The sequence below is a fragment of the Pseudorca crassidens genome, chromosome 10, assembly GCF_039906515.1.
Source record: "Pseudorca crassidens isolate mPseCra1 chromosome 10, mPseCra1.hap1, whole genome shotgun sequence".
In the NCBI taxonomy this organism is placed as follows: domain Eukaryota; kingdom Metazoa; phylum Chordata; class Mammalia; order Artiodactyla; family Delphinidae; genus Pseudorca; species Pseudorca crassidens.
In genome coordinates this window covers 43,684,732-43,700,545 of record NC_090305.1, presented here as the reverse complement: position 1 = coordinate 43,700,545, position 15,814 = coordinate 43,684,732, and the positions used below count along the sequence as shown (strand labels likewise).

The window sequence follows — 15,814 nt, the reverse complement described above, 5'->3', positions numbered from 1 at the left end:
CGACTTGCTTAGATGTGTTTTGGCTTTTTCTCTGGTTCTTAAGTGATTCCCAGAAAGTTCAAGAGAGCGTATAAACCCCACATTGAGGTATTTTTGTTCTTGTGTGGCTGTTATACCAAGCACACTCTCCATTATTGCTAATTTCCTTCCTTTATCCTATTATAAATGTGGGAATAACATAAATAGGTAATGTTTTAGTATCGTTGCAAGCAAATGTTTTAGCTCTTGCTGGTTTTGATACTTCATTTATCTCTACCCTGGACAAGGAAATATCTGTAAATTAAGAAGATAATTTAGACATTTAATTAGAAACATGTCTTAAAACACATTTGTTGTTGTTTTTCTTTCAGAATGGTGAGGTAGGCCTGGATACTATTATTCTCCTTAAGGTAGTATATGCATTGTGGGACTGTTTAACTTCCTTCCAACAATTGTAAGTATGTTAGATAAATAGAACCCATTTTTATGTAGTTTGAATATATCTAGTATTCATAGCTTTTTTGTGATTCTGAATTTCTTATTGGATTGGACTAAATAAAATTGGACAGTAAATATAAGATATCTTTACCATTTCACACACACATATAGACATATACAGGCATATGTGCACATATGTATGTGTCTTGCCATGTGCCTTTATCTCCATTTTTGTCTTTTAGTGCTTCAATGGTCCCAGTGATGTTGGTTCAACGGCAGCTCCCTGTATTTGTCCTCCAGGAAAACCAGGACTACAAGGCCCCAAAGTGAGTAATACCTAACATGCTACTTTTGATAAAACACACAAATAAGAGCTGAGTAGACACCAAATTCCTAATCACCATTGACTCTGTTGCGAAATGTCTGCCTAATACCTTAGAAAAGTTTAAAATGTGAATTTTAGTGATTTTTTAAAAAAGTGATTCTAATCTGTAATTGCCTTTGAACCTAAAACTGATACCACATAAAGTGAGGGAGTGTTATTTGTTTGCTTGTTTGTCTGTTTGTTTTCTCCCCTAATACCACTACTGTATCCCAAGAATGATACCTCCTTACAACCTGGTAAAAAATGAAGAAAGGTCATTTGTTAAAATACGTTCTAAATTCTTAAATGTCTAAATGCTTATTCTGTCAAAATGATTTTCAGATAGAAAAATGAAGTAAAAAATTTAAAGTTGGTTTGAATGTTGTGTTTGATGTCCAATTCTAAAAAGAGAGGCAAGTGTGTATATGTGTGTGCATGTGTATTGATTTATTTATTTTACTTAATCATGTAATAATTACTTTTAGTCATATTCATACATGCATATCTCCCAGTTACATTTACATATTTATTTGTGTGTGTATCTGTATATATATTATTTCTGTGTATATGTGTTATTTGTGTGTGTATATATATGAAAACATATATTCAACTGTGTACACATTTGTATATGATTGGAACCATGATGTGCATACTATTTTATAACTAGTCACTTTTTAACATAACAAATACTCTGAATATGTTTCTGTATTATAAATGAATGACTAAATTTTTTAAAGTAAGTTGATACTAATCGTGGCATCACTTAGACATAGCCTAAGACACTGAGATGTCAAGTGGTTTGTCCACTATAGATAAATCTTGTTTATTTAATATTATTTTAAAATATCATCTAGATAAAAATAATGTCTAACTTGAAAGCAAGTATGACTTCCTAGCCAGAAAGAATGTTTCATGTATTGCTCATCTGTTACTTGAAGTGACCATAATAAATTCTGTTAAATGAGTTGTAATGTTCATTTAGATGGAATTTTCTGAGTTTTAATCATCACAACTAAAAATTTTCAGTTTTTAGACTGGTAATCTGAGAGTCGGATTCTTCCTAACTTTTGTGCATGTTTCCCCATCTATTTTCAGTTGATAGTTCATAACCTACTTCAAACCTAGCTGTTAAAATCAAGAAAGAAATGCAATTTAAGAATTAAAAGAATGGGATTTCCCTGGTGGTGCAGTGGTTGAGACTTCGCCTTCCAATATGGGGGTGTAGGTTTGATCCCTGGTCGGGGAGCTAAGATCCCACATGCCTTGGGGCCAAAAAACCAAAAACCTAAAGCAGAAGCAATATTGTAACAAATTCAATAAAGACTTCCCAAAAAAATGGTCCACATCAAAAAACAAATCTTAAAAAATAAGAAATAAAAGAATACATTCAATACTTCATTCAAAGTAAATCTGTTTGGCTTGGAACTTCACTTCATTCCATTATAATCAATTTACTATTGTGAACAATTTTTAGATTGCCTCTAGGAAGGTTAATCCAAGTGTTCTTCTATTAAAGTAACCATGTTATTTAGGATGCCTGATACAAAGGAAAAATACCTATAAGATGTTTCTGGGAGAAATTACCTTGCAAGGCAGCATGGTGTGACCTACCAGCAGACTATCTTTTGAAACATAGTTATACAGCTTATTCAACTTGGGTTGTTATACATAGAAATGATTTGATCTGCAAGAGATCAGAGTCCTATGACATCTGATTTCTCTAAGCCCAGAGGGCCTTCCAGCCCCTCAGGCCACCCCCAGAGACTCTAAGGGGCTGTCCACTTCCAGGTGTGGGGCACCTGATGCCTCTCATGTTTCCTGATTCATCATTAGTGATCCATTAGGCATCTTGAAGTGACACCAATTTTTATGCCTGTATGTTTCTACAGCAAATTTTTAGCACACCCTTTGTCTTATCTGGGAAAGCCTCTGATTTTCAGTGTTTCCAAGTTTCATGTGTTCCTCATTTTCATTCTCTTTTCTTAGTCATCATCTAGCCCCACTGCCACCTACTACTTTAAGTGAAATTGCAGTTTTCCACAGATCTTCAAGTTGGCGTGCCTTCTTAATCTGCTTTCCATTTTCTTCAGAAAATCTGGCAGGAGGACAGGACACACACACACTCTTCCATCCTTTTAGGGCTCTTTCCCCTGGAGGTGGTTCCTTACCCACATTGGAGACCTGCATGTGAAAAACAGAATCCCTAGCAACACCCTGAGTTGTTCTTCCTTTAGAGAATTTCTGGCCCGGGAAATTGATAGAGTTTTAATTAGTTCAACAGAATCAGAACTAAAACAGATGAATGGATTTTACTATAGATCCAACTGAGACGTATTGGCTGTTTTTGTGAGATGCTCTCTGGAAAGTTTTACAGATTTCCATCAAGCAGACTTACCTGTGCAGGAGAATCTAGTCTTCCCATTAGCCAGAAATTGGGTTCTCGGAGCTGAGAGTTTGGTCATGAAACTGAAACAGAGGAGAAATTTGTGTGTGGATAGGTGGGTAAGTGCTTATTCTAAGATAAAGTCGGTCATCTGCTTCAAGTTCTCTCAATTTCCAACAAATATGACATGCCTATTGCAAAACCAGGTTAAATTAACTAAGGTATCCCATACTTGGACTTTTCATGGCATTATAACTATTTAATATGCATAGAAAAATATATTTGTCATGGGGCTGTGAGCCCCTGTATGCTGGCTTATTTATTCTGTGTCCTTAATGTCAAAGGGAGTGATTAAATTAATGACTCTCTGGGAATGATTTTTATATGCAAACATTTCACAACAAGGTTAATACAAACTAAATTCTCCTTTGGAATTCCACTGTCTAGCACAGTGCTTAATAATAATATATTTTTTATGTAAAAATTTATGAAATCATTGAAAAAATAAGGTTCACCCCTCCTCCTGATTAACCTATATGGAATACCTTTGTTCTATGTGAAAGATCCAGGCAATCCCCAATTTACAAACAGCTCCCTTCCAAAAGACCTATCCATGCAAATGGCAGCTTCTTCTCCCACTTCATAGCTGGAGGAACATTTATGGGGACAAACTCCCCACATTTGATCTAATCTTAAATGTTAGATCTATGAGTGCAGAAGTGGAAAGAAAGCCTTTTTTTCCCTTTTTTTAGCAAGGAGCAATTTCTTAATAACTTATTTTCTCTGAAATACCATTCTTTCTACAACTATATTGATGCCCTTTGTTTCACTCTGATAATTCTTCTGATTAGAGACTCCTTTGGATTATCAAAGTAGCCTCTGTCTAAAATACAAAAGCCTTTGGAAAATTTCAGGAGCCTTTGGGCATTCACATTTTTATGTTAATTTTCCCAAACTAAATGGATTCCTTCTAGCTGAAGAGAATGTTTGAGATTTGAGGGAGGGGAGAGGTTGGTTTTGGAGAAAGGAATAGGTCTTAGGTCAGATACTTTTGTGGAGGCCAGTAGTTAGTCTGAAGGCACAAGCATTTTGAGAAGAGAGCTTGAAAACATGAGATTTGGACCTAGGAGATATTTATTTTAGGTGAGCAACTTAAAATATTAGCTTACTTTTGAAAGCTTTACTGTTTCTCACTTTAATTATTCATATTTGCACACTTGCAAGGCCATGTGCAGGGATGTTTTAACTTAGTCCATGATGTTCCCATTCCTGTCAGCAACTCAGAAATCCTGTGGCACAAAATCAATTCATCATAAGTAAGAATTGCTTTTCAGCTGAATACTTATTTTTTTCAATTGCAAATGTTTCAACTAAATTAGAAGAAAGCAGATTGAGAATTTAGTCACAGTTATATAATTATAGGTCATATGTCTAATTTGATGTATCTGGAAAATTTTTTCCGTGTTAAATTTGCTAGCTCTCCCTGGGTTGGGTTCTGATCAGTGTATGCATTTTGATGTGGGCAGAGAGAGCAGTATTTAGGAGCATGGAGTCTGGAGCTGAATTGACTGAGTTCCCATCTCTACTGCTGCTTTGTGACCTTGGGCAAGTTACCTAACCTTCCTGGGTCTCAGTTTTCTTATATGTAAAATGGGAGCAGTAAAATTACCTGCTTCATGGGGTTATTGTGAGGATTAAGTAATTTAATGCATGTAAATCTCTTAGAGCAGTGCTTAGCATATAATAAATAGTCAGTAAAAGTTGGTTTTATTACAGTAATAAAATTGAATTTTTATTCTAATTGGGCTTCTCTTTGAAAATCAGTTAGGGTTTTACTTTATTCTTCCAACAACAGCAAACCTACCCGAGTTTTTGCAAATAAACCAGTAGGGCAATAGTCAAAATAACCAGTAAAACCTACTAGAAATAATAGAACCTGCAAAAGAGATTATTTTCCATCTTGGGGCTGTTGACCTGTGCCTTAAGAAGTCACACTGGATTTATCTTGTGGATGATTTTTTTCCCTTGGAAACTTAGTTTTGATTCATTTAAAATATTATTGTTAAGTATATTTTGTACTTTTATGCAGCATAAAAACACAAATCCCGTTTCTTCTCATGCCAAAGTTTTATTTCAGCCTCATCATTGTAGAAGTTAAAGCCTCTCAGATCCTTTTGATGTCCTAGATTTTGCTGATAATTAATATTCTGCAAGTAAAGAGGTCATTAACAGGAGATTGGATCTGATTGGAAATAGTCAGCAAATAGTTACTGAACTTCTACTTGGTACCCAGCATTGTCCAAAAAAGGAGAAAATATTGACCATGTTTTCAAGGAGTCTCAATCCAAATGATAAATGAAGACCCATCAAGGGAAAATTTTGAGAAAACTCTTGTTATGAATAAATGATCAATGATATGGGAGCTGCTGTAGCATTTCAGTAGAAAAATACATCAGGAGAAAATGCAGTAACAAGGAAGGTGCAGTGATTGGAAATTTTGTTATATTAACTCAAATGGAAAAGGAAGAGTCTTCCCAGAAGTTAAAAAAAAGATCAAATCTGTTGAAAGGCAGTGAGGCCAATCTGAACATAGTTAAATAAAAATGGCAGGGAGGCCAGAGATTAGTGTGGAACCTCTCAAAATAAGAAGAAAACAATCTAACACCCTAGGGGCTTCCCTGGTGGCACAGTAGTTGAGAGTCCGCCTGCCGATGCAGGGGACACGGGTTCGTGCCCCGGTCCGGGAGGATCCCACATGCCGTAGAGCGGCTGGGCCCGTGAGCCATGGCCGCTGAGCCTGCGCGTCTGGAGCCTGTGCTCCTTAACGGGAGAGGCCACAACAGTGAGAGGCCCGCGTACCGCAAAAAAAAAAAAAAAAAAAAAAAAAACCCCTAGAGAACAGGAATGCTGCTCCCTTAATGTTCAGCTGACACTGGGTGTCTTTGGATTAGAATTACAAATTGTACCTCTTCAGCAAGAAATTACATGTTCCTGTGTTATTTTTCTCCCTGGATTTACAGCTATTCTTTTTCGATCTCTTTTAAAATTGGCATTTCCCTTCTTCTCAGCCTTTCCACAAGCTAAACCTCTTGGGCAATCGTAGGTGAAAAACCCATCCTTTCTTCCTTGGTTCCTTGATAGAGTTCACACAGTTCTTTCCATTTTTCCTGTTATGTTTCAGGAACAAACCTCCCTCGCCAGTAACCTGAAGTAGAATTTCAGATCAGCGTATTTGGCTCTGTGCAAGTACCCTTAGCACTGGTGTTTAGTTAATGTATAATCGCTGTGGTATGTGTGAATGATTACTTGATGTAGCTATGAAGCACTGAATTGAAATCAGTTGTCTGTCTGTGGTAGTTTACCAATACTGATGGCCGACACGTGATGTTTTTAGGGGAGATACCGCATGTGGACCTCATGGACTCCATAATACATGGATATGATATTATCATTATTACTACTACTATTATTATTATTATTTTGGCTACACCCCTCAGCTTGTGGGATCTTAGTTCCCCGACCAGGGATCGAACCTGCACCCTCGGCAGTGAAAGCACAGAATCCTAACCACTGGACCACCAGGGAATTCCCTCATATTATGTTTTGAAGTATTTCTTAGAATTAAATTATAAAACATCCTCACTTCACAAAAAATGTTGTTTTCATTGCCCTTTTTCATGGATGGTGACCATCTGATTGGTCAGTACTGACTGTTGGGCCTGGGCTCGTTGCCAGGCTGTATGGAATAATGTTCCTTGAAGGTCTCTGGTTTGTTAGGACAAAGGTCCTTTTTTAGGTGTGAAATGTACTCAGGGACTCTGGGGGTTGTGCAGAGTTCTTTGGCTTGGGCCTCACTTTCATGAAAATATTCAAATCTAGAAGTTTATCATTATGTTAAAATGAGATTATAAATATAGGCAGAGACACACTGACTGGACTGAAAGAAATAACTGTTGTGCAGCTGTAAACTTGAGTCCCACATGGAAGATCACATAGCCTATGGGCTGTTTTTTAAAAAAAATACTTTTTTTTAAGGTAGAAATTATTTTTGTTTTTTATTGAAGTATAGCTGATTTATAATTTTGTGTTAATTACTGCTATACAGCAAACTGATTCAATGAAACATATACACACACACACACACACACACACACACACATATACACATTCTTATTCATAGTCTTTTCCATTATGGTTTATCACAGGATATTGAATACAGTTCCCTGTGCTATACAGTAGGACCTTATCGTTTATCCATTCTATATCTAATAGTTTGCTCCTGCTAATTCCGAACTCCCAATCCATCCCTCCCCCACCCCCGTTCCCCTTGGCAACCACAAGTCTGTCCTCTATCTATATCTGTGAGTCTGTTCCTGTTTCATAGATAAGTTCATTGGTGTCATATTTTAGATTCCACCTGTAAGTGATATCATATTAAAAAATAATTATCAATTGAATTATTATATCATAGGTCATGGATATCTGTAGTGTAACATCTAGAATAGAATTAAATCTATAGATTTCTCAGTGAAATACTACTGTCGTTGAAACCATAGTTGTTCTGACATTGCACAGTTTGTTCAGAATTCTAAAAATGTCTCTTGCTATAAATACTGATGTTTTACATCAGTGAAAAGTACTTTCCTTGTTATACCTGTTGTGCTCACAGAATTAAATCCCTGAAAGTTTTACATAATAAAAAGCCTTTAATTTTTAAGGTAGATATGATAGCATTTTTCTAACCCTATTTTGGGATTTCCATCTTTGTTTGTTTATTTTTTGTTTGTTTTTCAATATACAAAAAGCTGCAAATAATGGAATTGGCTTTGAACCTTGATGGACTCTGGCTGAATCAGTGTGGTTGGTTGTTTTGGACTGAGAACTTTTTTTCCTCTCTAGGGTGACCCTGGACAGCCTGGGAACCCTGGATACCCTGGACAACCTGGTCAAGATGGTAAGCCTGTGAGTACTGAAAGCTTAGTCATCTCCAGTACTGGGATTATAGGGTCAATGTAACATTGCACTGGGCGAAATTCAACAGGCAGGGAAGACTTTACTCAACACTGTTGTAATAGGGGAGAGAGGCTCAACTCCACACAGCTGAAACAGGGGGAGGGAGGCCTCCTGAGGGCTGGGTGAGCTGGGAGAAAAGTACTGGAGGACTTTAAGGGGAGATTGATCAATGGGAGGAGCAAATGGGGTTATTCCTGAGCATGGCAAACGTCTTCCTCAAGGTTAGACCATCTGTGTTTGCTACTTGGCACCTGTCCAAGTTAGGGTCATCTCCTCTGTTTCCTTAATGGGTTTTGGGGTGCTGTTTCCTTAATGGTTCCATTTCAACGGGATGGCTCTCAGGTCCTGGAGAAAGACCTGGGTTGTAAAACTGGCAAGAAGCTTTTAAAAAGATTTACATCTCAAAGGGGCAGATAAAGAATTTATGGTTGATTTTCAGTTTTCTAAAGTAAATGCTGTAGGAAAAGGGAAATCAGGGGTGTAGACTTGGGAGGAAGGCCGCTAAAGTTTAGTCAAGCTGAGGGCCACATTAAGGCTAGCTTGGTCAATAGAAGTAGTGTTCTAGTCTCCTTTTAGGTATCTTCACAACTGCATACATCTTTGCTACATTAAAAAATTGCCCAGTGAGTTCTCAATATCAATGAATATATGGGCTCAGAAATCCTTTTATTTTTTCCCCTTCGTGCCTTAAAGTTTTCAAGTTAAAGATCTTTCTAAAGGTGATGTTATTTTCCTCAGAATATGTGCACTGGAGTATACTTATAATCTGACTTAAACAAATATCCTGTAAGGTTCAAGAGAATTTTAGGGATATTTATGAATTAAGGAAACATAAAGCAAAACCACTTTAAAGCAACTTAGGCAAATTTTTACAGGTAAGTCAGCATATTTATCACAGTAAATAAACATGAGGTAATAGCTTTTGAATGTTAAATAATTGTCGCCAAAAAAAAAGTATCTCCTGGGAGACTTTATCACAAGATGTTAACTCTTTCCATGAAGCATGGGAAGGTTTATACTGTGCGTCAATAATTTTCAAGGCAAGAAAGAACCACAGGCCTCATGTTAAACCACCAGCACCCCAACCATCAGGATAGAAGGGAACTTGTTCAGTCCCTGAGAGAGGTTTGCTGACAAATTTAATATAAAAAATGCAGCCAACTTTCAAAGTGGCAGTGTGCTGGCACCTTTCACACCCGTGTTGCATGGAAAAGGGGTTAAATATACAGGTGAGCCTCTCTGAGAGAGATGTCAAAGAAAGGAGTCTGAAGAGGTGACAAAGTGGTGGCCAGCTTGGAGCTGAAGCACTGCCAGGAGATGGGGGTGGTGCTGTTGAGCCGACTCCGTGGGATTCACTCCAAGTGTGATGGATCCATGAGGGGGCCTGCAGAAAGGAAGTGACATGGTCTGACTTACTATTTAGAAAGATAAATATGAATATTCTGTGGACAGCAGATTATATGTGTCAACTGAAAAAATGCACAACCTAAAAGTTGAGAATTATGTTTTATTCGGCGGACTTTCTGAGGACTTCAAGCCTGGAAGGCAGTGTCTCAGAGAGCTCTAAGGGACTGCTCGGAAGAGGTGAGGGAGGGGCCAGGATATAGAGGGGTTTTTGCAACAAAGGTCAGGGAGTCTAAACATCAAAAGATTACCGTTCATTAAAGAAAACCAGACATCTCAAGTTAAGGAATTTAGTGCTTTTCTATGTATGGGAAGATGCAAGAGTCCAGGCTCATTGAAATCATTCCTTTGATATGCACCTCAGCTATCTGGGGCCAGTGTCCTGTGTTTTCTCATCCTGAGTCCCCTCAGGGTACATCACTGGGGGCGGCTGCAGTGGCTGAGGGCTTGATGGTGGGCATCCTGTTTCCATCCTGAATTGCTTCAGGGATTACGGTCTGGGTGGCTGTAATGTGACGGCTTGATGGCTGCAATATCCTTTGTTTACTGACATGGCAGGTGGCATTTTTCATTCACGTGGGGCAAGAGTGGGGGCAGGAGGCCATGGAGGAGGTTATTTCAACATTCTGAGTGAGAAGTAAGGGTGGCCTGGATTAGGGCGATGTGCTGGAAGAGAGAAGAAGTGGTCAGAGTCCGGAGTATTTTTTAATGTGAAGCTGAGAAGAATCCCTGTCAAGTTAGATGTGAGGGCTGAGAGAAAGTGCCAAGGAAGCCTCAGAGGATCTTAGCTTGGGCAGCCGGGTGAATTGTGGTGCCATTTCCTGAGCTGGGCGACACTGGCAGAGATGTAAGTTTGGGGGGGAGACATCGGGAATGCATTTGTGGACCTGCTGAAGGTGTCTCCTAGGATATTAGAAACAGGAATCTTGAGTCAGGAATGTGTCGGAGAATGAAAACACACAGTTAGGACTCTGTAGCATGTGGATGTATCTAAGCCTGCCAGAGCCGATGAGATCATTCAGGGAGTAAGTACAGATAATGGGAGAAGAGAAGGGGGCAGGGAGTTGAGCTTAGGGCTCTGTTACAGAGAAAAATAGGAGGAGGATCCAGTTGAGGAAATTGGGAAAGAATAGTCAGTGAAGTAGGAGGACCACAGGGAGGGTGTGGAATCCCAGAAGCCAAGTGCAGAACGCTTTTGAAGAAGGGAGCCATTCATTGTGTCACTGCTGCCATGAGGTTGATAAAAATGAGCTCTGTGCCTAGACCATTGGATTTGCTTGATAGAGGTCATTAGGGACCTTGATAAATGGGGTTTCAGGGAAAAGCAGGATTAAACAATGGGTTCAAGAGAGACAGTTGGAGATAAAATGGTAACAGTGAACATAGATACTTCTGAGGGATGTAATGGGGAACAGAGAACTGGAGCAGTAGCATGGGGAGGATGTGGGATAAAGGGGTTTTTGAAACAATAGGAGATGTTAGAACATGTTTATATGATGATGAAAATGAGGCAGAAGGGGAAAATTCAGTGATTTGGGAGATAAGGGATATTTACAGGAAGAAAATCCTTGGGTAGGTAAGAGGGCATTGGTTCCAGTCACAAGAGGAAAAGTGTGGCCTGGATAAGAGTCTAGGCAGTTAAAGCTTCAAATGGGGGTTAGAGGGCCAAGCCAAAAAGTACAGGAATTGCTAGGTGCAAGGATAAGAAGTTTATCATCAGACTGATTCTATTTGAGTTGAATGAAATGAATGGATTCCAAACCTAGCATCTCCCCCTTTTGCCTTTATCTTCAACTCCCATTATGTGCCAACACTTGCCTTGTCGTTTCTCTTATAACCCATCCCTTTCTTGCGATAACTGCAGGTGTCATGTGACCTTGGTGAATTCCCTCACTGCAACCCCTTCATCCCGCTGAAGATACTGCCCGAGGGCCTGGGGGAGTTCTGCCCTGATCATACTGAGGGGGATGGGTTTTATGAAGATGAGCCCTCTGCCTGGAGACCCCTTCCATGGGACATGCTCTCTCTGTTGCTGGCAGCTGCAGTGCTGTCTCAACTCCAAAGCAGAGACACCTCACATGTCGACTTGTCACCTGCTGGCCTCTTGTGATGACACGGAGCTCCCCTGACAGCACTGCCAAATTATTTAGGCTTTTGTCTTTCTAGTGGTGCAAAGTCCTAGGCAATAATGAGAGGTGAGTGCCTTCCACAGGCTATCAGCTCTAGTTTGCCCTTTTTGCCATGAATGAAGTACTGGAAATTAGTTATAATTAGCTTGATACAATAATCATGGATATTATACTCTGTGACTCTCATTTAAGCTATAGTAGGCTTATTGTCTCATCTCATTCAGTACATGTATATTTGTGTTTTTGTGTGTGTGTATGTATAGATATAGCTCTGTAGTATCTGACATTAGATGTTAGATGCTATTAGGTAATATCTGATGTTAGAGAAAGAAGAAACCTACTGTAGTAGACAGAATAATGTCCACATCCTAACTCCAAACCCTGTGAATATGTATGGTACCTTACATGGCAAAAGGGACTTTGAGATGAAGACATTTTCTTGGTTAATCTGAGTGGCCCAGTGTCATCACAAGGGTTCTTATAAGAGGGAGGCAGGAGTATCAGTCAGAGAAGGAGATGTGGTGGGTGATGGAAGCAGAGATCAGAGGGAAGCAGCTGTGAGCCAAGGAATGCAGGCAGCATCTAGAAGCTGGGAAAGGGAAGGGACAGATTCTCCCCTGGAGCCTCTGGACGGAATTCAACCTCCCAGTGACACCAAGAATTTAGCTCCCTAAGACCCATTATGAACTTCTGACCTCTGGAAACATAAGTATGTGCTGTGTTAAGCCACTCTGTTTGGGGTAATTTGTTACATCAGCAGTGGGAAACTGATACACTACCCCAATACTGTTTACCTAAAGGGATGACTTTTTTCTTAAATATCTCCCTTTTCCCTTGTCTTTTTCCCTCTGCAGGAGATAAGAGGCTAGGTGACCAGGCAGGAAGAGTAAGTGAGCCTGGGAGCCAGAACAGCTGAGGGTCATTAGTGTGTGTCCAGGGCCAGCACAGCGGGAGTGGGGCAGTGTGGGTGGGGCCTCTGGCTGGTGATTGAAGCCATCTGGCCAAGGAAACTTGGATGGAACAATTCTAAGGGAATTCTGCTTTGTTTGGATTTGGCTCTGTGCAACCCCCCTCAATCAGTAATTTGAATCTTTTTCACATAACCAGGCCAAGTCAACTGAAGCTTTAAATAGGAAATTATTCCACTCTGGAGAAATACTAATTTTCATAAGGAAAATGCCTTCAACCAAAATTAAAGAACTATTTTCAAATCCTTCCACTGCTTTCTAATTTCTCTATCAGTTAAATAGCTTCTCTCAGCACAGTATCTGAGCATATTACTATTTTACTATTTTATCATTATCAAAAAAGAGGCAGAGGAAATATTTATATATCCTGTTAGGTACTTCAGAGTAGTACAGCTATGAAAGGCACTGCACTGCTATGACATTGATTTTTTTTTTTTAAAGAAGGCCATTTATAGAAACATAATAGGACTATTTTATGATTTTGTAGAAGTTTGTATTTTTATGGTGCTCATTTCCATCTCTTTTCTGTTGTCATTAATTACTCTTCATGAAGGAAAGTACTTCCCTGAACCTAAAGCCCCAGCTAGTTGTTGGAGAGATCTGGGGCTGTTTTGCCTTCTTCTTTGCTTTTGAAAGTTGGTTTGCTTTTATGGGCCTCAGTCTTTTCATCTGGAAAATAAGAAGGTTCTCTCCAATGCTGATTTTCTAAGATTTCAGTAAAGTCATATTTGCTAAGAGAGAAAGGTGGGCTAGACCAAGCTTCAGCATTTTGGAGATGATTTTCCATATTGGCCTTAAGAACTGACTCAGGAAGCCTGACCATGCACTACTTCCAATAGACAAGAGTGCACTGGTCAGCAGGTCAACCTCAGTGATGCAGTGCCCCTTTCCATCCCCACACCCATCAGTGTGCCCCTGGATGGTCCAGAGATGCCAGAAGGGGCCCACTTTCTCTGGGGGATTAAACCTTGTAGAAGTGGTAGTCAGCACAGATGGGGAATTTCAAAGTTACAGGGCCTTCTCAAACCACACATAGAGAGGTGGGGCACATACCCGAGATGAAGGTGTAAGGTAGGTGGGAGGAAGGAGGGGCCTCCTAGAGCCTTCAGGCCCTTGTGACCACTTGACTTTGGTTTCAATTGGAGTGAACTCAGGAGCCATGGGAGGGTCTTGAATAAAGCTGTAATGTGACATAACTTATTTGTAAAAGAAATGACTCTGACTTCTGAGTTGAAAATAGATGTTAGGGCGATGAGGGCAAAAACAGGGAGATGAGGACAGGAGGCTCTTGAAATAATCCAGGAATGAGATGAGGGCGACTGGCGTCAGGATGGTAGGAGCGAGGGGAAGGGAATTGCCTACACTCTGGGGATATTTTGAAGTTAGAGCCCCCAGGATTTACTGATGTATCAGATGTGAGTTTGCAAGAGAGCAGTCAAGGGTGACTCCAATGAGATGTGGTAGAGAAAATCGGGGAAGGGGAGTCAGGAGTTTGCCTTTGGATAGATCATATTTTTATGTTAGACGTTCAAGTAGAAATTGTAAGTGGGTGATTGAGGATAGAAGTCTGGCATTCAGAGGGAGTTCTTTTTGTGAACTGTCCTTTCTTGTATTTTGCATCTCAATTAATGCACTTCTTATACATTAAGATAATGAATCCTTTGCTATAGATGTCAATAGTTCTTCTCTTTATTTGGTTTACAAATTTGGTTTTAATTTTTAGAAAAGTAAAATTCCCCCACAATTAAATATTTTCTCTTGCTGTTTCTTCCAGTGGTCTTTTTTTGAGCATTCGATACTCTATGTTCATTGATTTAATATGATTTTCAAGAATTTTTGATTCTTGATTTCATTTTGGGAATTTATTTTGGCATTTGGGGTGACATGACGATCCAAAAAGCTCTGGTCAACTTGGAGGATGGCCATTCTAACAAACTGAAATTCAACCAGAATATTTGCCTGTGAGGCGGTATTTAAACTTAGCCTTGTCAAAAGAGGAATTAACATATGTAATGTGTGGCCTCAAAGTCTGATGCAATTTTTGGTCTTGTTAGTAATATGTGATGTATGTATTATGGAAGACTACAATCCTGCTTTTGGAGTGTTGGATTTGGTTTGGGATACTACACTTTAGGAGTACATAGGATCTGGAATTCATTCTGAAGAAGAGAGTAAACTCAGAAGACAGCCGGCGGGGTGTCGGGGGGGCAGTTACTGAGCTTCAGGTGTTATCCCAGCAAAGATGCTCTTCTCAAATTCTAAAATCCTTCAGAATGGTGGTAGAGAGAAGGAGGAAAGGGAGGAGAACTAGGCTTGTAGAGTAAGTTTGATGGGGGGTGGATAATTAGTAATAGAACAATAGGACCCAGTAGACAAGATTTTTATGCTTTCCTCTTTCCCGACTCTGAACTGAATATGGTACCAACTGTGGACTCAGTCTTTTAAGAGCTGTGGGGGTTTGGGGTCCAAGTGCCACGAAGATGAAGGACCTGGAAAATGAGATACATTAGGTTACAGGCCAAAGAAATGGCTATGATGTAGCTTGGAAAAAAGAATAACAGGAAGTGGCCTCATTATGCAGTATATGAAACATCCTTCTAGAGAGAACAGTTTCCACCTGAACTCACTTCCCTTCAGTCTTGGTTCTTTACCAAAAATGCTTATGGTCTCCCTGTCTCCGCTGCCATTAAACAACCCCCCCCCCACACACACACCTATGAACGTCTCACTGATAGATTAAAATGTGGACCATTGGGCTTCCCTGGTGGCGCAGTGGTTGAGAGTTCGCCTGCCGATGCAGGGGACACGGGTTCATGCCCTGGTCCGGGAAGATGTCACATGCCTTGGAGCAGCTGGGCCTGTGAGCCATGGCCGCTGAGTCTGTGCATCCGGAGCCTGTGCTCCACAACGGGAGAGGTCACAGCAGTGAGGGGCCCGCGTACCGCAAAAAAAAAAAAAAAAAAAAAAAAAAATGTGGACCATTTGTGTCAAATGAAGTATCCACTGCTTGGGCAGTTTATCTTCCTTTTCTCTAATAAAACGTTATTTAGAACTCATCTCTTCTATAAAGTTTTCCTAGACAAAGCTTAGTGGATTAGCTACTTCATTTTTCTTCAACACACCCCTTATGTAAATC

The 15,814-nt window shown here is 39.8% G+C and overlaps 1 protein-coding gene across 3 annotated transcripts in view; it reads left to right on the top strand.

The window, feature by feature from the left end:
• The window catches only part of COL21A1 (collagen type XXI alpha 1 chain), a 185,782-nt gene that overhangs the window by 85,059 nt on the left and 84,909 nt on the right, over nucleotides 1-15,814 (top strand). Inside the window, exons 8-10 of one of the 3 annotated variants that reach the window (XM_067753473.1) lie at nucleotides 351-359; nucleotides 660-743; nucleotides 8,064-8,126. In XM_067753473.1, the coding sequence (XP_067609574.1) occupies nucleotides 351-359; nucleotides 660-743; nucleotides 8,064-8,126 (156 nt within the window). Of the gene's footprint in view, nucleotides 1-105; nucleotides 744-8,063; nucleotides 8,127-15,814 lie in introns of those variants that run through there. The other 2 variants (XM_067753472.1, XM_067753470.1) reach the window with 2 other exon arrangements.